The 22,505-nt window shown below is 40.8% G+C and overlaps 1 protein-coding gene across 1 annotated transcript in view; it reads right to left on the bottom strand.

Moving 5' to 3' along the window:
• The window catches only part of IQGAP2 (IQ motif containing GTPase activating protein 2), a 295,550-nt gene that overhangs the window by 47,965 nt on the left and 225,080 nt on the right, over positions 1–22,505 (bottom strand). The window contains exons 16-21 of the mRNA XM_047088141.1: positions 20,054–20,196; positions 18,021–18,191; positions 6,901–6,984; positions 5,258–5,329; positions 4,158–4,227; positions 1,794–2,002 (exon numbers count right to left, since the gene is read on the bottom strand). Coding sequence (XP_046944097.1) covers positions 1,794–2,002; positions 4,158–4,227; positions 5,258–5,329; positions 6,901–6,984; positions 18,021–18,191; positions 20,054–20,196 — 749 coding nt within the window. The remainder of the gene's footprint in view (positions 1–1,793; positions 2,003–4,157; positions 4,228–5,257; positions 5,330–6,900; positions 6,985–18,020; positions 18,192–20,053; positions 20,197–22,505) is intronic.

Raw genomic sequence — 22,505 nt, 5'->3', positions numbered from 1 at the left:
ACTATTCTTAGCATCAAACTAAAAATGCTACTGTAAGACTAAAGACCATATATTTAATAATCCTTAGTTTTAATTTCCAGTAAGTGATCAATATTTGGCATTTGAAAAGGTAAATTGAAAAAATAGCTGTTTCACAAAGCTATCAATTAGGATTACCTAAAAGAACAATCTTAAACATTTAAAAAACCTGAAAATTTGCCATGGTTTCATTATCCACATGAATAACAAGCTACATGTTATTTCTACCATTTACTATTTTGCAACTAGCCTTTACTTTAAAAGGCAAGGCATTTCCTGTTTACAACTTTATGGGAATTGGGTAAAACAGTAGTTTAAGGCTATAAAAGGCGTTTTCTGAAGGACCTTCTGGAATATATTACACTTGAAAAATTCTCATGTTTGTCAAACACAAACACATTATTTTTAAAAAGGAGAGGACTACGGTTCTTCCGGATAAAATAATGAAAACAGACTTAATACAGAACATTTACACTATACTTTTTTTAATATTTAGAAAAGAGTATCATTTCCTGTTTTGTAAATTGCTCTATTTTCCTTATTTTTTGTGCACTATTTCACTATTTCTCTGTGAGGGCTGGAGACAAGAGTGGGGTGTTCATGTCCTTTTATCTGCTGGCCTTCTGAGCTGCTCATCTCCCAGTTTTCCAGAACCATAGATTCAAGTCAGTGGCAGTGAGCACTCTATGTTTGACGCATGGTAGCTTTCTCAGTGTTTCCAGAAGGTCAGCTCCCTATGCCCCTCTTGACCTATACATTTTCTGAAAACTGATATGGCACTGGGACAGTGACATGGTAAGAGATCTTACCCTACAAATTTCCATTTCTTGGGTAAAAATGAAACTTTTCACATAGTTTGAGGGAGCTCTGACATTAACAAGTTTCATAAAGATACAAAACTGTAGCATTACTTACTTAGAGGCTATTTTGGGGGCCACCCCACTCCGTAGGGACCATTTTGGAAATGTGCAAAGGTTTTTTTTTTTTTTTTTTTTTTTAACACCCTAACATCTCTAAGGGACTGCTGGCTTCTACTGGGTGGGGGCAGGGAGCACTACTGTCCTGCGATTTGTACGACAGTCCTGTGTATCCCTATTTTGCATGGCTGGATTTTTCGGTGTCCTGCTGGTCATTCATGTAGGTCAAAATTCTGTAATTATTTGAGTTTCAAATCTAATTGCTTTAGGTGAAAGCAAAATACCTCCCCCCAGGTTTAATATATATTGGATTTTCTAGGAATGCAATTCTGTGGGGGAGAACTCCTTGCTTCTTGTGAACTTTGCAAAGAGACGTCTTCCATTTTGGGAGATGAAATCACTACAGTTCCACCTCTCACTGGTATCCAGAGTCTCGTCTGCAGCTATTGGTAGACTGTTCAATCTGTGGTTATTCTGGGAAGAGATCCAAGCCTCAGGCAACTTGAGCACATCTTCTAATTGCATTTGGCCCATGTTTTTTCAGGCCGAAATCCATGTTTTTATCATACGTTACTTTTCTATACTCATGTAAAGTCTTATTGTGGAGGGACATATGTAACCAGGATTCATTTCACGTCATTTCATTTCAGAACGATAAAGAAGCCTTACAAAAGATCTTATCTAGGGGTGGGGCATAAAATGTTGCAGGCAGGTCTGAGAACCATGAGAAAAATGGTCCAGGAAGCTGGACCACACATCCTGGATTCCGAATGAGTTTAGCTGGACAAAGGCATTGTGGGCAAACGTACGTGCCCCTTCTCTCTTCTGAGAGCCAGCAGCCCCACAGATCGTACTGACCTCCAGCGTGATCCTGTTCTTCACCAAGAGCCCAATCTTGAGGTCCATCAGGTTTAGGTCTTTCTCCAGCTGTTGATTGCCTCTGATCTTGGTCACGACTTCTTCCCTTAATCGTGCTACCTCCAGCTCCTCCTGGAAATCTAAGTTACTTTGGTCCAACAGGTGTACAAATTTTCGGATCACTGTTAGTGGTGGGTTTTCTGAGCCAACTGCAGGGAAAGGAACAAGCATGTTTTAATTAGGCATGTTTGGAATTATCATCGGTCGTAGAGAAATCAGGTATCTCAATACAGCAGTAGTAGAAAAACACAGCAGCGGAAGCACTTGGGTCTCTGGAAGGACTTATTCTTCCCAGGTTAAATCTGGACAAGGAAACTGATCATATAAATGAGTGCACACCACTGATGTCATCTGGCCTCACTATTTTCTAGTTATCTAATTCTCATTTATCGGCCTTCTTGCATCCTGCTTCCAGGATTCTCCACCGAGAAGAAAGTTCTATCTATCCGTGCCTTATTGATGAGAAACGTGAGAAAGAATGTTAACTAAGTTATCTCTGAGAGCTGGGGGCTGAGCCAGATAAGGGATTTGTGTTTTTACAACAGGAAACGGAAAGTTTCCTCTCAGCCCAGAAGACCATGGGGGAAGAAGCAGGAACTAGGTGAAAGGTGAATTAGAAACAGTCAATGAGGGGAGACCTGTAAGGCCACTCAGGAGCCCATGGAGTGACAAGCGGAACACACGTTCTATGTTAGAAATTGAAATCTGGTCCTTGTCCTTTGAGCATGAAGAACCTGGGAGACCAGCCTCGACTGTTCAGAGGGGTGTCTGAAGTTTAAAAGTGTTTCTCCTCAGTGCTTTGAACATGAATTATAATTAAATCCCTAGCACTCTAACTTTACAAAAAAGGTATTTGTTAAGGCATTTAGTGAAATCTACTTGGGCAAACTGTATGAATAAACTATCTGGACTTTTAATGATAAGGGAGTACAAGCAACAACACGAAGATGACTTCAAATCAGCCCTGGTGTGGCCACTCTGTCACCACCCTTTCCTTTACACTGAGGCCCTAATCAATTTTCCTTTAACTGCCAGCTTTGTTCTGGGGTGTTTTCACATTCAAGGGAAGGAAAAAAAAAAGAGGTAAACCAGCAACACAAATAACTAAGAGCATGAACCTCACATGAACTAAATCTAGACACCATCACTATCAGCATTTTGCCGCTTCTGATGGGCTTTACTGGAGAAATTACCTTGGATCCTGGGACCCCCTTCCCTTCCTGATGCCCATGGGAATTTATGTTCTACTATTTAAAAAAAATTTTTTTTTAACGTTTATTTATTTTTGAGACAGAGAGAGAGCATGAACGGGGGGAGGGTCAGAGAGAGGGAGACACAGAATCCAAAACAGGCTCCAGGCCCTGAGCTGTCAGCACAGAGCCCGACGCGGGGCTCGAACTCATGGACTGCGAGATCGGGACCTGAGCCGAAGTTGGCCGCTTAACCAACTGAGCCACCCAGGCACCCCTATGTTCTATTTCTAACAAAGGTGTTGCTAGTGACATAGCTGTATCAGAAAAAGCCTGAGAGATGCTCCAGAGCTCATGTATGTAGCTAAGTTGGGAGAACGTGAGCCATCTCATTTGGTCTCAAGTTCTTTCTTCTTGCTCCTAATGACCTTCTATCTCTGTATGTGCTAATAAACTTGTTAGAAATGAATATTACAGCTTTACTAATTATTATGGCTCAAATTTAAGATTTCGTCGGTCAATAGTAGGCTTGTGACATCTTCATGCTGGCAATCACTTTGGGGTATTTTAATTGCAGGTAATCACCTACCTTCTTAGCACTTACAGGCCATATCACAGCTGCAGCAACCTCTAAGCCTGAGTGTATTCAATGCCTCTCCGGGGGGAATGGGTGAAAATGGATAATGAGAGACTAATATAAATGGCTTTTTTCAGATTAAAAATGCCTTAGTCTTATAAAGATGCTGAATTGAGAAAGAAATGAAAATTTGCATTTCAGTTACCACAAAACCACTCTATTTGCATGCGGGGCGGGGCGGGGAGAGAGAGACACACAGAATCTGAAGCAGGCTCCAGGTTTTGAGCTGTTAGCACAGAGGCTGACCCCGGGCTGGAACTCACAAACCGCGAGATCATGACCTGAGCCTAAGTTGGATGTGCTTAACCAACTGAGACGCCCCTAAGAGCAAGTGTAAGGCAGGCCAGGCTAAGCTGTGATGTTCTGTAGGGTATGTGTGTTCAATGTCCTTTTGGCTTAGGATATTGTCAACTCATGATGAGTTTATCCAGATGTAACTCTATCCTTAGTGGAGGAAGATTTATGCTCCCAACTTACCCAGTGTTTTGTAATCATCTCTGGCCTTGTTCGCTCTCACTAGTGACTGTATTTTCACAATTTCATTTTTCTGCAAAAGAATGAGATCAGTCATGATATTCTGGAGGCCCATCTACTCCACGATTGTCGAATTCAGAACTAGTCAAGAACTGACAGTATTAAACAAACCAACCAATCAACCCAGAAGTGACAGTATTTAAGAAGAGACACTATTTAGAATAGACAGCATTTAGATGTGGTGTGTTCACTATTTATTTTTTGCATTTTCTTTGAAGAAAGGGTCAGATATGTTAGCTAAAAGTATCAACAAGGTTGTATAGGACTGTTTATAAAGAGATCTAAAGGGGAAAATAATTTTAGCCCCAAATTTAGATGATCTAATCTATGTTCACATATCCATTCTTTCAAGATCCTGAAAAAATTCCTCCTGTGGGCTTCTTCACTGGTTACCAGTTATAAAAACTTTATAAGCAGTTTTCGAAAATACTTGTCTGGAATCTTCTCTCTTTAGCATTACTAGCCCACAGCCGTTTCTTCTCACACATTTCCTATTCAGTCTTCACTAGTGAAGTCTCACTCTGAACATGAATTCTTAATTCAAAGAAGAAAAAAAAAGCTTCCAAACATTACCATATTGAGTTCTAAGACCTATTGTTTTCTCCTACTGTTCATTTCCACCCTTTAGCTCTGGACTTGCTGTTAAAAAGTATGTTAGGTTACTGATGTATGGCTTGCAACTATCCATCTAAGTCACAATTGAGGTTTTAAAACTTGAGCCACAGGCAGCTGGGGAGACATGAAAGTATCACTTAACCAAATTAAAAGGTTTGGTGTGTGTGTTAAGACAAAAGGGAGCAAGTGGATGAAAAATATTTAAGAAAACATTTCATTTTCTCTTTCTGGACAAAATATTCTATTTAATACAATGACTAGACAGGAACACTGTGCAAACAGCATATACAATATACCAACAGCCTTCCACTTGGCTTCTCTTCTAAAAAACACTTCCACCACTTAATAAAACTCATTCAATGCTAACATTCAACCAAGCATTCATTTAATTCATTCTAAGGATGAAAATCCACTCTTGTGTGTCTTACATGATCTCTGAAATACTGTAGTCGTGAAAGGTAATTCCTTCGTGCTGTCACCATCCGGAACCAGGACTGGATCTAAAAATGAGTTAGAGAAATTGAGGCAATTACTAAAAACACCTTTAATGTCTTTTCATGCAGCCTAAGGATAATACTGATATTCTGGTAAATTTAGAAGCCCACCAAATAATACTCAAAGCCTAATCTTTTTTTTTTTTAATGTTTATTTATTTTTGAAAGAGACAGAGAGACAGAGAGAGAGAAAGTGTGAGCAGGGGAGAGGCAGAGAGAGATGGAGACAAAGAATATGAATCAGGCTCCAGGCTCTGAGATGTCAGCACAGAGCCCGATGCAGAGCTTGAACTCATGAACAGCAAGATCATGATCCCGAGCTAAAGTCGGATGCTCAAGGCTGAGCAAAGCCTGATCTTTTTTTTTTTTAATGTTTATTTATTTTTGAGACAGAGACAGAGCATGAGCACGGGAGGGGCAGAGAGAGAGGGAGACACAGAATCCGAAACAGATTCTAGCCTCTGAGTTGTCAGCACAGAGCTCGACCCAGGGCAAGAACCCACGAACTGTGAGATCATGACCTGAGCTGAAGTTGGAGGCTTAACCAACTGAGCCACCCAGGCGCCCCAGCAAAGCCTAATCTTAACCTCCTACTTCTTTCACTGCTTTTTCTCCTAGGGGTTCAAAGTATTTTATACCTTATGATGAGGAAGATAATTTAGCTTTGTATCACTGTGCTTTAATCTCAGTAAATAAAAACCAAGAGCTCAAGACATTTTGCTGAGAGTTGCAATGGGACAGGGAACCAGAATTAAAGTCCAGGGTTTCATTCCCTTAAATGCATCCAGTATCCTTTAGCTGTTTATGGGTAACGGGTCTAGAGTTCTCATGAGGGACCGACTGGGACCTATAGCTCTCCCAGAGAACAGCCATGTATTCCATAGCAAGCACAGCACAGCACTGAGAAGCACAATGGATCTGGATGATGTCATTCTGTCTTCTCAGTTTAAAAGGTCTTTTAATTAACCTCCTGTGACTCCTATCTCTCTCTAGCCTTGCTATTCCGAATCTCATCTGGATTTCCATGTTGTCTGCAGGTTCAGTTCTGCCAATCCTTTGGTTGTCAGCACTGGGGAGTGGGCACCCCAGTGCCTTTTCTTTCTTGAAACTGAGAGCCATCAGCTTGGGTAGAAAGCTGGGTTACATTCACTCACCCCGCACATCCAGGTCGTAATTAGTTCTATTTCTTCTTTTCACTGGTTTTGCATTTGCCTAATAACTAAGGTTTCGACTGTTAAGTTTGAGCCTTGTTAATATTATTAGTGCATATGATAAGAGGGATGCAAAATATAGCTGGTTTCCCCCAGAGCTTAAATAACCAATTTGGACTTCTCAGAGAAAGAGCATTTACTGATTATTCTTCTCATAACCACATAAAGAACCTGAGCCAGTGTTTTAACAGAATTGTTTGAAGATGATCAGCTAAGTGAGTAATGCATGTGGGACTCAAACCCAGGACTCAATTCTGACTTTAAGCCTCCCATGTACTCTTTCCATACTCTGTCTTCCAGAAGCAGAACTGCAATGAAAAGCAAGGTTCAAGCCACGCACTTAATAAGGTAGGAAGGCATGTTTACCTTCACAATATTTTCAGTATTATCAATGAATGTTTGCCGTCTGCGCATATATGCTTCCCGTTGCTTATGTCCCTTCCAAAAAGCCTGTGGAAAACAGCACGTTAGAGAATTATTAGTGTGCAACAGTTCCTCACAGTTGATTCTAGAAAGCGCAAGAAGAGAGTACATCTCAGTAGACAGTGAGTTGGAACACTGTCAGGGACCCTCCCTTCGAAATCTCATGTGAACGCCATCACTAGGGGTGGACGTTACACTGAGCAGAATGCACCAGCTCACAGCAGAAGCTTGTCCCGAACTCCAGAAAGCACAGTTACCAGGTAGAAGCCCATTTTCCCATGCGAAAGCTTAATTTTACCAAAGCTCTGGGTGGCAAGAAGTAATAAAATGCAATTGCCCTGAAACATACAAACAGGTTAACTGAGTACTGGTATCATTTGGTTATAACATAAGATGTTTCAAAATAATGACTTACATAAGTACCTTTACTACAACAAATGACCTACCATGGCCCAGACCTAAAAGGAAGAAAAATACTTGACTCATTTGTAACTCTGGATCCCTAGAATAGAAGTGCTATGATTGATCATTTATTATCTTATCTATTTTTACATAAAGTTTAGTGATGCTTCATCATCAAAGCTTTACTAGCTTATCACCATCAAAGGGAACTTTTATAGGAAACATTTACAAAAACTGGAAACAAACTGTTATCTTTAGAATTATTAAATACCAGATTGTTGAAGTTTATCCCAATCAATTTTTTTTAGAAACAGACTTAAAAAAAATGTTTTTATTTATTTTTAAGAAAAAGAGAGAGAGCACATGTGTGTGTGTACAAGTTAGGGAGGGGCAGAGAGAGGGGGACAGAGGATCTGAAGCAGGCTCCCTGTGGACAGCACAGAGCCCTATGAAGTGCTTGAACTTGTAAACCATGATGACCCAAGCGAAGTCGGATGCTTGACTGGCTGAGCCACCCAGACACCCCTATTCTAATTCAGTTTTGAGAATCTTTTTATTGAAACCTAACTATGTAACTCACTTTAATTCTCTGGTTTTGTTTTCAAATTAGAAATGAAATAAAGTTTCCTTATTAAAGGGGATAAACACAAAAAATCAAATTATTTTTATAAATTTCATGTCTATCTGTATCAATCTACCTCGTTTTTTCTTTTAAAAAAAGGTACACGGAATTTTTATCATTAAAAAAAATGTTCTGTGATGATTTAAAATAAGCCAGTCAGTATGGGGGGTGGGGGAGATCAACTGAGCCCTTGCTCCAGATATCTGGTCTCAATTCAAATCTCTAGAAATGACAAATTGTTTTTAAAAAATACTTTCAATTTTGCAATAGAGACTCTCAGGTAATTCCAAAAATGATACATTGAGTTTCATGTATCCGTCACCCACTTTCCCCCAAATCTCACCAATAGGCTTTTAAAGCAATTCACGATAGTACTAGAAACAAGAAAGCATATGGATCAACGACTCTGAGGGACCCTGCAAGAGAGCCGACAGCTGGAATTGGATTAAAGAGAGAACCACAGAACAAACTTCTACAAAAATGTAAGAACATCTACAAAAAATGTGGGATGGTTATAAGCTTGAGGGAGCCCGGGGCAGCAGCTAGAATAATTTTGGGAAAGTTGCTACCTTATCCACCTGTCAAGCAGTGAATGAAAAAGCAAAGACAGGGGACTAAGGTTCAGGAAAAGAACAAATGGGTATAGTCTTTTTGAGGGAATTTAGCAGTATCAAATTACGGAAAGCACCTGTGTGGAAGGATTTTTATGGCAGCATTGTTTATAATACCAAACATGTATAGAGCAGAATGTTTACACATGGGGATACAGATCAAGTGCAATTGCAGTCATAGTGAGGGATGTTACATGGCAGTTAAGAAGAATGAGTCCCATACATTGGCTACAGGGATGTTCTGTATCTTGAGGAGTAGGAAGATCTCCAAGATACAATGCGAAGAAAAAAAGCAATTTGTAGTTTGCTGCCTATACTATGATGCGACCTGTTAACAAAAAAAAAAAGAAAACATAAAATAATGATATAAGTTTTTATGCCAAGCATCTGTACTCAATGCCTAGAAGTTGATGTATTAGGATATACAGTAGGGGCTCCTGGGTGGCTCAGTCGGTCAAATGTCTGACTCTTGATCTCGGCTCAGACAAGATCTCGTAGTTTGTGGGAATGAGCCCTGTTTTGGGCTCTGTGCTGACGGCATGGAGCCTGCTTGGGACTCTCTCCCTCCTTTTCTCTCTGTCCCTCCCCCGCTTGTGAGTACATTTTCTGTCTCTCAAAATAAATAAACTTAAGAAAAAAATAAAAGGATATACAGCAAAAACAGAGAAAAGCTGTAAAGTAAAATGTGCCTATGTACCTACCCCTACTTTGACCTAGCTACTCTCCAAAAGATTTATTAACTTTTTGTTATGTATTTTCTGAAAAAAGGCAAAACGTCGTGGTGTCTATATACTATACCGTTGTAAACAACCCTCTACACACGTTATTATGTATTTTGTATGGATGCTTCCATCAAGGTAGGGTATTATTGGCTCAAAAGTTGGTATTTAAAATTGATAGGTTCCGTCGGGTGCCCCTCCCAAGAACGTCTGATAGACAAAACTGGGTCTCCATGAACTGACAAAAATTTAAAAGATGGATAATGTCCAAACTGATAAGAACTGCTGCTTCATTTTTACAGATAATCTGATCTCCAGCAAAGTGCAGAAACCGTAACTTCCTACATATACCTTTACTGCCAACCCCCTTTTATAATACAATTGTATTTTGTCCACACACATATTTGGAACCACATCAGTGTTTTAACTTTTACTTCAACTGTGAACCTAATTACGGAAATTCAAGAGCAAAAAGAAAATGTATTGAACCCGCATTTGTACTCATTCAGTTGTTCTCCCCTCCTTCCTGGTTTCCCCACAGTTCTTCTATCATTTCCTTTTTTGTTTAGAGAACTTTCTAGGCTATTCTTTTAGGGCAGGTATACTCGTGACAAGTTCTCTTAACTTTCTTTCATCTAAGAATGCCTCGATTGCCCCTTCATTCCTAAAGAATATCTTGGGGGGGATCATGAATTCTGCGCTGGGCATTTCCTCAAGTCTATCCTCTTTGGGGTTGACTCAGCTTCATGCCTCTGTGGTTCCGCATCTCTGACCACAGACAGCAACTTCTCAGACATTATTTCTACCAGGGTCTTTTCACTACTTCCCCTTTCTTCTCTCTGAAACTCTGATGGCACAAACGTGAACTCTTTTTGTTATGGGCCTACAGATGCCTTGAGGCTCTGTTCACTGTTTTTTCAATCTTTCCTCTCTGTTGTTTAGATCTGGTAATTTCTATGATTGTATTCTCTAGTTCACTGATTCACACCAGTGTTCCCTCCATTTTGCTGCCGAGTCTATCCATTGAGTTTTTTTTTAATTTGTTCTAGTTTTTAGTTTTAAAATTTGTTTGGCTTTTAAAATCTTTGTCAGATGATTATACATCTTTGTCATCTGTATTGGCATCTATTGATTATCTTTTAAAATTTATAGCTTGCTTGTTTCTTAAAATGTTGACCGAAATTTGGAAAATCTGGATATTACATGATGAGATTCTGGACTCATTTAATCTGTTTCCCTGACATTGCTTTGGCAAGGGAAGGGTCATGGTGCTGCCTCATTACTGGCAAGTAAGGGTGGAAGTTCAAGTTCTCCACCTGGCCTCTACTGACACCTGAGGTGGGGGCTGCTTATTACGTTGAATGGGAGGTGGGAGCTCTAACTATCCACCTACGGTGGTGCTGGTACCACTCTGCCTGGGGGAGTAGTGGTGCCTGGTACTATTTCCCATGTGCTGCCCACTGATGGCAGAAGGCTTTGGGGCAGGTGGCCTCATTACCACCACGTTGTGATCCAAGTCCTGACTCTACCATGCCTCCTTTGACACCTCCCAGCAAGGAAAGGGAGGGTGGCCACATTATTGCTTCTGGCCACGGAAGTGGCCTCTGCAGTAATCTGGATACTTGGTTAGATTCTACCCAGGGTGGAGGGCCAGGCTCTCCACTTTGGGGCATGAGTGGTCTGGGGTCAAGATTTTTTTCCGTGGTGTGTGGCCGGAGGAGAGTGGTTACTGTCTCAAAGTTTTGTCTTTGTGGGGTGCACCTTTTCTGATCCTTTGGCCACAGACAGCAGGTTTTTGTTGGAGCTTTTTTTTTTTTATTTTTTATTTTGGCCTGCACCCATAGCATTTCCATGTTGCCAGACTCTGCTGCACCAAGACTGAGATATTTAAGCTCAAAGAAAACCATGAAACTCACCTCCATGTCCTTCTTTGGATCTCAAGGTTCCCTAGCCAGTCTGGCTTTTCTCTCGCCATCTTCCACAGTGTTGTGTCTGTTTACATATAATGTCTGGGGCTTTTAGTTGCACTTAGAGGAAGGAATAGGGAAAAGTAGCTGTGTTCCATATTCCCAGAGGTGGGATTTAAAGCCCACATAGTTTTTAAGTCCTCAGTGTTTTAGAGTTTCCTACACTATTAGGGTCATATGATTTTATTCCTTGACAGATTACAAGATTTAAAAAATGAGAAATTGGGGCGCCTGGGTGGCTCGTCGGTTAAGCATCCGACTTTGGCTCAGGTCATGATCTCACAGTCTGTGGGTTCGAGCCCCGCATCGGGCTCTGTGCTGATAGCTCAGAGCCTGGAGCCTGCTTCTGATTCTGTGTCTCCCTCTCTCTCTGGCCCTCCCTTGCTCATGTTCTGTCTCTCTCTGTCGCAAAAATAAATAAAAACATTAAAAAAAAATTTAAAAAAATGAGAAATGTAAAAAGTAGTTATTAGTCAAGAGGGTCACCTGAACAACTATTAAAATCGAGTTCTGGGATTCCTGGGTGGCTCAGTCGGTAAGAGTCTGACTTCAGCTCAGGTCATGATCCCACAGTTCGGGAGTTCAAGCCCTGCATCAGGTTCTGTGCTGACAGTGCGGAGCCTGGAGTCTGCTTTGAGCTCTGTGTCTCCCTCTCTCTCTCTGTCCCTCCCCCACCCTTGCTCACACTGTCTTTCTCTCTCTCTCAAAAATAAACAAACATTAAATAAATAAAAAAAACTGAGTTCTTCCAAGTAATTAGCTATAAAATGTATATCTAAACTTGATACATTTTCCATATGTCAAAAATAACAATAGATAAAAAGATGACATTCATAATAGCCAAAACTAACCAATGGAGTAAACTAAAGAGGAAGGAGTAAATTTTGTGCTATATGGTGGGAAAAATTAATAAATGGGGAGATATACTGATAACTGAACTGGAAAAGTCATCATTGCAAAGACGCCAATCTCCTTAAATAAGCTAAAACTTCAACACAATTATTATAGCAATGTTAGGAATGGGTTTGGAACTTTATCAGCTGCCTTTGCACTAGCTACTGAAATGAGCACACGTTTTTCTCCTTTAAGCTATGAGATGATTAAGAATTATACAGGAAGATGAATTATTGAGGGTTTAAAAGTGGAGTGAGTTTTACAGTGTTTCTCATTTTTAATTTAAAAACATATTTTTTTAACATTTATTTATTTTTGAGAGAGACAGAATGTGAGTGAGGGAGGGGCAGAGAGAGAGAGGGAGACACAGAATCTGAAACAGGCTCCAGGCTCTGAGTTGTCAGCACAGACATGCTGGGCTCAAGCTCACCAACGGTGAGATCACGACCTGAGTCGAAGTCAGAGGCTCAACTGACTGGGCCACCCAGGCGTCCCTCATTTTTTAAAGTTTATTTATTTTGAGAGACAGCGAGCACACGAGTGGGGGGAGGGGCAGAGAGAGAGGCTAGAGAGAGAAGCTCAAGCTGACAGCACGGAGCTCGAATTCATGAAATGTGACATCATGACCTGAGCCAAAATCAAGAGTTGGGCACTTTTCTGACTGAGCCACCCAGGCACCCTCACAGAGCTTCTCAAACTTTAATATGTATACAAAATCATCAGAGGATCATTTCAAAATGGAGATGTGAATTTAGTGGGTCTGGGTGGGACTTCCAGGCAATGACAATGCTGGTATACACTCTACACTTTAAGTAACAAAGATCTAAACAAAGATGAACGATTTAAAAAAAAATTTTTTTTTGAGATGGAGCATAAGCAGGGGAAAGGAGTAGAGGGCGGGAAGAGGGAGGGACGGGGAGGGGGAAGGGGAGGGAGAGGGAGAGAGAGAGAGAGAGAGAGAGAGAGAGAGAGAGAGAATATCTTAAGCAGGCTCCATGCTCAGTGTGGAGCTTAACAAGGGGCTGGGTCCCAAGATCCTGGGATCATGACTTGAGCCAAAATCAAGAGTTGGATGCTCAACCAACTGAGCCACCCAGGTGTCTCAAAATAAAGGATTTCTAATTGAAGGTCCATTTAGAAAATGCCCATGGGATCTGTGAGTGTGGCATTTCTGAAATGATGAGAAAAACTGATTTTGATGTCATCAACACCTGCTTGCAAAAGTGGCCTGATTGTGCTATAGGGACTAGGAGAAGTGGACCCTAATCATGGGTTACTGGATTCCATGGCAAGTTAACTAGTAACACATTTGTTGTGATGAGTCTCAATGGTGGTTACTATGTTTCTGTGGGTAACAGAAGTGTGAATCTACAAATATATGTTATAAATCCCATTCCTTGATCCAAAATGAAAAGCAAACAAAATATGGGATTAGCTCAAGTTCTTCCTTCTGCTTTTTTGGAATTATCTAAACTCCAGAAACAGTATTAATCTTATTAACTCAGATTCACAAACACTGTGGATAACCTATCACAGTCACAGATGATGTAATATTGAAGAATTCTTGCATCTGTAAAATGAACCCACTTGTCCATTCTGTACTATTAAAAAAATTTTTTTTAATGTTTATTTATTTTTGAGAGAGACAGAGAGAGAGAGACAGAGTGTGAGCAGGGCAGGGTCAGAGAGAGAGGGAATCACAGAATCCGAAGCAGGCTCCAGGCTCTGAGCTGTCAGCACACAGCCCAACATGGGGCCTGAACCCCATGAACTGTGAGATCATGACCTGAGCTGAAAGTCGGGCGCTCAACTGACTGAGCCACCCAGGCGCCCCACATTCTGTACTATTGTTTAATGTAGTAAGGATTCAATGCTCAACCACAGAATTTTCCTTGAGATTTCATTTTGTATTTTTTAAAAATGATTATTTACTTTGAGAGAAGAGAATGTGCCTGCATGTGTGAGCAGTGGGAAGGGTCAGAGAGAGAGGAAGAGAGAGAATTCCAAACAGGCTCCGCACTGTCAGTGCAGAGCCTGATGCAGGGCTTGATCCCATGAACCTTGACATCATGACATGAGGTGAAATCAAGACTCAGAAGCTTAATGGACTAAGGCACCCAGGCATCCCTCGTTGTGTATTCCACCTTTCTATCGATTATGTAGATTTTTCTGGAATCCTTCTATACTTATGAATATTGTACTGTTACCTTCCCAAACCAAGGAAAACTTTGCTGGGTATAGAATTTTTTATCTATAGAAGCAGAATCGTATATGCCTCTTATTTGCCAAAATGACACATTCTTTTCCAGTTTGTAAGTTTTAGTTTCATCAGGACTGGCTTTTCCTATTCTGTGCTAATAAGAGAAATCATATGCCAGGCTATGAGACTGCAGGCTCTTCTAAGTAGAAGCTGTTTATTAAGAGCAATTATGGGTATGAGGTTGGGAGAAAGGAGTTATTGCTGCAAATGCAAAAGAAGACAAAATTCTAAACTATAAAGACTTTCAGAAGCTGCTTTTTGCAGACAATTAGAGATAGAAGGTGTTTACTGCCGTGTCAATCTCCTTCTCTGACTGGCAGAAGAACTTGTGGGAAAATTTAAAAGAGCCATCTTTTTGTAAAACTTTGTTTTTTTGTTACCATAAATTTGTTTTCTATGTAATGCATCTATAACAAAGTAGTCTTCCAAAATATTTAGACCTCGGGGGTTACTGCTCCGTTTTACATTTTGTAACTGTCAATCTCTAGACAATCTTGCTTGCTAACCTGACTGCCTTCTTTGGTAACTGGGCACCCAGGGCTGTAATAGTCAAATTACCAACTCCAACTTCTGCAGCACGAATTCTTGTGTGATCTCTTGGATAGCCAAGAAGGCTCTAAACGTTTCTCTCTTTTCCTTCTCAGCTTAAAGGTAGAAAATCCACTGATCTACTAGAGTAGTCACTTACATGGAAATAACGTGACGAAGGACTGTCACAACAGGTCACCCCCTTCCTCTCCACCTACAGACTCCACTATTGCTCCTGGCAATCTGAAAGGTGCTTCAGAGCAGCTTGTTCCTTTTTCTCTGCCAGGATGCTTGAGGCACTCTCCGAAGTTCAAAAACTAATACCATAGTTCCCAGGGCTAAGTTTTGGTGTTTGTCACTACTATGCTTTTTCTTAAAAACTGGCATTCCAGCTTTCTTCAATTCAAGGAAAAAAGAATACCATAGCTATCTACTCTTTTTCCTGTTCTGTTTTTCTCACCTCTTCCCGTGCCATGCCAACAGTCTCAATGTTGACTCCATCATCTGCCCTCAGACACATCATCTCCGTCATCTCAGCATTTCTAACACTATTGAGCGCCTATGGCCACATTCTGTGCGAAGCCTGTTACGTGAATTATCCCATTTAACTCTCACAACCCAGCAACAAATTGAGTACTACCAGTTTTCAGATGAGACCATGCATTTTAAATTATCTATTCTTTTCCTCAACTTTTTTGAGATTTTTTTCTGAAGTTATCCATGTGGTGAAGTTATTTTCAGTGTTTCTTCTGCGTTCTGCAGTTTTAAGTTTATTTACATTTGACAATGTCATTTTTCTTCCTCTCTTTCAGTATCAGTTATCTTTTTCTTTTAATGATTTGTCTTGTTTCACTAAGATCATGCCTTATTAAGTTCCTTGAAAGCATACAACAGTTTCAGCACAAAAAAGTCTTTTGCCTCCTCGAGTAAGAGTATCCTTAAATGTTTATTTAATTTACATTTTCCAACTTACATTCATTTTCCTTTTTTTTTTTTTCAATGTAAGGTATTCTTTTTGTTTGAGATTGTTTTCTGGCTCACTCATTTGTAAAGGTAGGCAATGTTACCAGGGTCTTCTTACCATTCAAAAATAACATGGTTATGTCTCCCTCGCTGCTCTCAAGAGATTCTCTCTCTCTCTCTCTCTCTCTCTGCAGAGAGAGAGAGATGTTATCTTACTTACCTAGAGGGGAAAAAATCTTACGAATGACATTGCATTTCTTAGGAGACACCTCAGGCACCTTCTGAATTGTTCTGTAAGTATTCAAGACAGAGGACTGGCTAACGAAACCATATTCTCTGTACCACTATCCAGTTCCTTGGGAAGAGACCGAGCGAGGGTGTTAGAGTTGGGGTTGGCTGGCCTCAGCCTGGAAACTTTCTCTCTGAATGTGTTAAGACTACTGTGGCTGGGGCTGATTCAGCCAGCTAGGAAGGTTGAGCCATTCTGTGGAGGAGAAGTCCTCACTTTTCAGATCATTCCTCTAATTCAGGGTGAAGTGGCCACATTGCCAAAAAATGAGATTAGCGTAACACCCTTTGATTATGATCTTTTGGTTTTGTGGGTCAGCAAGTTTCCACTGAATACATATTCATCTCCAGTCTATAGCTTGCCTCTAGACCTTCTGCTTTCCTTGTTAGAAAACTGTCAGAAGAGTGAAAAACAAAAACAAGGTGAGGTGACTTCATAGTTCTATGGCTTCTGCTTCAATCTCTCTGCCTCTGCTGAGGTGAAGCAAAAGGCCCCAGATGATTGTTTCTACCCTTCTTCTCCCAAGCCCTCTTGTGACTTCGGCCCTGGGTCCCAATATCAGATGGATTTTACACCCGTGCAATCCGCAGAATGCCCTCCCAATACAATACTGATCCATTCTCTGAGGCTGGAGAGCTTAAGGTTGGTCCAAATTGTCAGGTCAGCTGACCCTGTTTAATTCTGTATAAAATTAGAGCCTCAGCATCAGTGTAGAGGATTTCATCTTTAGGCTTTTTTGTCACTTCCTGTGTGTTTTGCCTACCACTTGCTTACAGAAGGAATAAAGTTGAAAACTTACTGGTTCAGCAAAGAAAAAAAATCTTTCACAGTCAGGTTTGTGGGAGACATTTCTCCTAAAAATTAATCATGTCTGCCTTCTAACATCTTAAGCTCCGAACAAATTTGACTATTTGAGCACCGATCATATATAAGACACAAGAATACACAAATTTTGGAAACTTATTTTCTGACCTGGATGATGTTATAGTTAGGTGAGGGAAGCAGGTAAGTACACCAATTATCGATCACAAAAGAGAAATCTTCAACCTAAAAACTTCCAATTTGGGAAATCTCACAGTTATGGGCCAAAGCAAAAGCCCATTGAATACTGTCTGTCAATAACAGTGTCATTCTGGATGCACACAAAAAAAGACATGCAGCCTTGTGGAAGGTAGCATGTTGGTTCTCAGAGGGTGCTAGGGGAATACAAATGAGAAACATCTACATTTGTGAAGCTCTCTGCCGACCAGAAAGTTGAGACAGTCACACAAGCTGAAGAACAACTCAAAACCAAACAGTCGGAAAGGAGGATTTTTCCTACAGGACTCAATGAGGAGTCTGTGAGGGAGAAGACATGCCTGCAGATGCTAAAGGCATTTCGTCAGCTCTTGTGCTCTTTCTATCTAGAAGTGTGTACCAACAAGGACCACTCAGCATCCACCAGCCACTGAAAAAGCAATTCAGAGAACACCTGGCTTAGAAAGTAGATGACACAAGGAGATCCAGCTTTTTAGAGAAAGAGGATTTCAATTCTGATTTGAGGGGTCCCTCTGGCTCCACCAAGGTTGGTGGCAGGTGGACCTTGGCAGGTCCGCAGCGCCCCTTAATAGTCTCCATGGTTGAAAAATCATTCAACATCCTTCCCAGCTCCGGGCATAATAAAGCAGATTTGGGGGCATCGATTAAGCGGAAAATCTGCACTCTGATTTGTTTATTAGAATGCCAGTAGTTGACGGTCACCCTATCAAATAAAGCATCTTCAGGAGATATGACAGTTTGCTGGAACTAGCAGTAGGCGATTCACATACCTGTATTTTGACCACCTGCTCTTCTTGTCCATACAAATATGATTTCCTAGCTTCATGCTCTTTCCTAAGAAGGGGTCCTGCACTTGTGGCTTCCAAGCGAAGAAGCAAATCTTCAGAAGCAGACCACATCTTCTCACGAACATAATCTCTTGTGACTTCCTCAACAATGTCCTGGCAAGAGATATTTCTTACGGTTACACTTCACACATCGGGTGAAACGAGCAAAGAGAATAGCTTCTGGAGCTTCTATCTTTGAGAAATAGGACATGGACGGCTCTTTCTGGCCTGGTTTAAGCACAGACTTGACCAGAGCAAAAGGATGAACTGGCTGAGCTTCTTTCTAATGACGTGCTTTTGAAATCCTCTGACCTTGGTGCTGAGGTACTAGGAGAATCTGGCTGAGCGATCTCAGGATCTGGAGGCGGAGATGGACAAATGATGCTGGCACGGACCAAGTGTGAGGCTTGAGCTCCAGAGTGTACAAGGGACAAGGACGGCTGTGGTATGAATATGCACTGCCACCTCCCTCTCCAGGGCTGCCAAGGAAAAGAATGCAGTGGCCATGAAGTCTTCTGGCTCCTAGGCCCCCTTTCTAGTCCAGGCCAGAGAGCAGACCTCTGCAACAAGCCAGGAGGAGCCCGAAATAAACTTGGGGGGAAAATAAAAGACTCTGGACAGAAGGAAAGGGGGTGGGCGAGGAGAGACAGGTGTTCCCCTGGCCAGACAGGCGAAACCCAGATGAATGAGAACAAAGGAGAGGGACTATGAAAAGTCTCAGGTAGATGATGAACTGGGTTTGCTTTTTACGTTCTTTGAGAGATGCAAGCCAAGACTGGACTCACTTCTATGGCTGATGCCTCTTGCCAATGTGACTAGAATCAACGGATGATTAATTAAAAAAATTAAAACTGAAATCATAAAAAGAGACAGAGGGAGACACAGAATCCGAAGCAGGCTCCAGGCTCTGAGCTGTCAGCACAGATCCCGATGTGGGGCTCGAACTCATGAACTGTGAGATCATGACCTGAGCTGAAGTCGGATGCTTAACTGACTGAGCCACGCAGGCGCCCCTAGACCTTCCACTTTTTAATAATCCTAAAAGAATGATGCTCCATTTTACAAAGTTACTCCTAGGGCATCTTTGGAGGCCACAGGAACAATTTGTGGCTCTGATTTTTAACCCTTTGATGCTGCTTCTTCATAGTGTGATACATCTTTCCCACTCTAGCATATTGTTTTTACATATTGCCCACAGTTTCATTATTTGCAAGGTAGCACTGATAATGCATTGTAACAATGATTGACAATGTTTGAAATTACTTAAGAAACCATTTTCTTCACTGTCTTCTTGTCACTGATTTCTGGTGGCATCATCAGCCTCGAGGCCACAGATTTTTCTCTGAGTTTTAGCAAATATCTTTGATGCTGGTGACTTTGAACAATTTTATAAGACCTACATTTGTGTGTTCTGTCTTTTTTTTCAAAATGGAACTAAATTCTTATTTGTATCTTCTCTTTAAACATACTACAATGCATGGAACAAACAGCAATTTTCACATCTTTTGGGTCCAACTTTGGTCTCAAGTCCAAAGCAATCTTGGTGAACATCCTTTCAAGAGTATTTCCCCCTGGAAAGTATTACTGACTTTTTAAAGGACATATCTATCTCTGTGGTAGGCTGTGGGGGGAAAGGAAGAAATTACTGAACACTGACAACCAAGAAATTACTACTAACTGAGCTCTTGTGTCAAGGTAAATGTGAAGATTAATTTTTAGGATAATGTACTATTACAAATAAGCTACAATATCTTTCTTCCCCTTGCTCTCTTCGGTGGTGTTATGTCAATATGGAAATAACTGTACAAGTCAGTAGGCATGCAGCCCCATCCAACTGCATTCATGACGACTTTACTCTATACCCAGCCTGTAAAAAATAAGTTATTTCCTCCCACCACTTCCATGATTCAAAAACAGAAAGGCAATCACACTTATTTTCTCAGAGCATAGTTATGCATTAAACACGAACCTCCTACCTCAATTTCTTTTGCCATGAGCCATGATTCTTTAGGCAAGCATGATTCAGGTGTGACCCAGGAACTCTCTTTTGAATCAATGTTGTAGTAGTAGTCATATTTATCCTGCAGGGTGAGTTTGAGCCATGAACCTTCAGTAGACACTAAAGAAAGAAGCTTGTTACATTCTAGAGAGAAATACTGAACGCTTCAACATTATACTTTCTCCAATATGTAAAATAATGTAATGAACAATTTTTCAGCAAGCATTCCGACAGCCTAAGTTAAAATCATTAGAAATGACTTGCTAAAATGGAATGAATTCTATGTGTTCAATGGCGGCTCTCTACTAAGCCAAATGGGGAGGACAGTCTGACGGGTAATGCCATGGTTCTGGATCTCCAATTTCTCACGAGGGTGAGAAGAGTCACAAATGGCCATCAAGAAGGAAAAAGTAGACAAAGAATGTATGTCCCAGATGTGAATGGCACCAAAGTGGTCAGAGGAGACTGGTGAGCAAGAATCTTCTTTGCTTAGCAACTCTTCCAGCAATTTCTCTGAGAAGGAGTGACCTATACAGACTGTGACCCATTATTTAAGGAAAGCCCATGATCTGCATTAAATCAAAGCAGAAGTAACTCATCTTTGCAGACAACTTTATCCTAACTAAAAACTGGCATATGCAAGCACGATGGTCACTAAGTAGGGAGAAGGAAAATGTCCTGGTTCGACTCATCGTGCTCTACACAACCACACAAAATGAGAAAAAAAAAATGTGGAAAGGACTTCATCTCTGGGGGTGGCGAAGGGTGCACTAGGAAAAAAAAAAATCTATGGCAGCCATGGCTTAATTAGTCAAGAAGAATATTTCCTCTTCATGAACCCATGGGATATCCTTCCCATTTAGAAATATGTTTATTTTGTTGAATGGTCATGATTCCGGCCCCAGACCAGAGAGCCAACAACAACAAAAGCCAAAATAAAAATGTTCTGACCTAGACCAATCTAAGCCAGCTTCGTCAAGTGAGCACTCGACTAATTGTGTTTACAGGAAATCAAAGTTCAAAGTGAGTATCTGTACAGAATATTTAAATGGATAAAAAAACTAAGCAGGGGTAACTTTAAGGCCCTTGAACGTGGTTGGTTATTTGGTTTTAAATGCTCCTCAACTGTTCTCTGTTTGTCACTGCCCAGGAAAAGAGATGTATCTCTTTTCAAATGGGCAGACAGCTGTTAGCTGTGTCGAAATGCTGGCCTACCAGAAGTACCTTGTACAGCCACATCAGGATAATCACAAGTAATAATTATGAATCTAAGATAACTCCTAGGTTTCTGAATTGGCAATTTGGGGATATAAGACAGTGTGCACCAGAACATGGCACACGGGAAGTGGAGGCAAGTGGAGCAAGCAGAAGATCAATTAGGCTTAGGCCAGGATGGATTTGAAACTGAAACGAACCCTGGCATTAACACTGTTGTGCAACTCTTTCCCCATAAAGGAAAAGGCAGAGGACACTACAGTGACTCCGGATGAAAATATGTGAGGGGAACAGAGAGAGGCTCAAGGGTGATCAGATGCCAGGTAAGAAAGAATGACCAATAGCCTTCTGCATATTTCATTAACGGGCAACTTGCTGAATTCAAGGGTGCAATCTCCGAGTTGGAAATACATCAGACAAACCACCAAGTGCATAGGGTACCACAGGAAAGACCTCCAGTTGAACTAAGAAAACGTTTTTTTCTCCAATTCCACTTCTGAGGCCAGTTTCCTGAAGATGCAAAGTACATGACCTGTGATGTGTAAATCAACACCAGCCTGCGAATCAGGACATACCTTGATCTCGGATAGGATGCGAAGTGCTTGGTATCAATTTACTAAAGGAATGGTGCACTGACTCAAAAATTAACCTCTTCTGGTTTGGCATAGTCTCCTTCTGACCAAAATCTCATGAATGTAAGTTTCTAAATCTAAAAAATGTCTATTAGACTCATGATCTCAACGATACTTTACAAAGTTAACACATCATGGTCTACCATTGGATTGAACAGGCATAAATATTTGCCAAGGTTATTGATCTGGGCCCTTGGAGACCAGTGTCACTGCATTTTATTCCACGTTTTCAAACTTACTCCTATTAAATATTACACAATCATGTACCATTTGTTTCAAAAATGAGAGAGACAAACATTAGTAAAAAAATCAGTTTCCTATCCCTGGAGAAATGGATCAACAAGCAAGCACCAGATAAAGCAAATTCTCCTTAAATGCTGTATTTTCTCAAGTTTATGATGTCACCCATGCATAGCCACCAAGCTAATCAGACTTTTCCAAAAAACAAAAAAAGAAAAACACATGTAAAAATTTTTTCCAATACAAAAAAATATTACAGAAATGTTCATACGAAAGCAATTGTCTTAAAGTCAATACAATACATATTGATGCAAGACAGCATCATATTCAAAATGATATTTA

The sequence above is a fragment of the Lynx rufus genome, unplaced genomic scaffold (genome assembly GCF_022079265.1).
Source record: "Lynx rufus isolate CCGP_SWC_20201006 ecotype Redwood Valley unplaced genomic scaffold, mLynRuf1.p SCAF_1, whole genome shotgun sequence".
In the NCBI taxonomy this organism is placed as follows: Eukaryota; Metazoa; Chordata; class Mammalia; order Carnivora; family Felidae; genus Lynx; species Lynx rufus.
The sequence above is the reverse complement of the archived record's forward strand: the minus strand, read 5'-3'. Positions and strand labels throughout refer to the sequence as shown.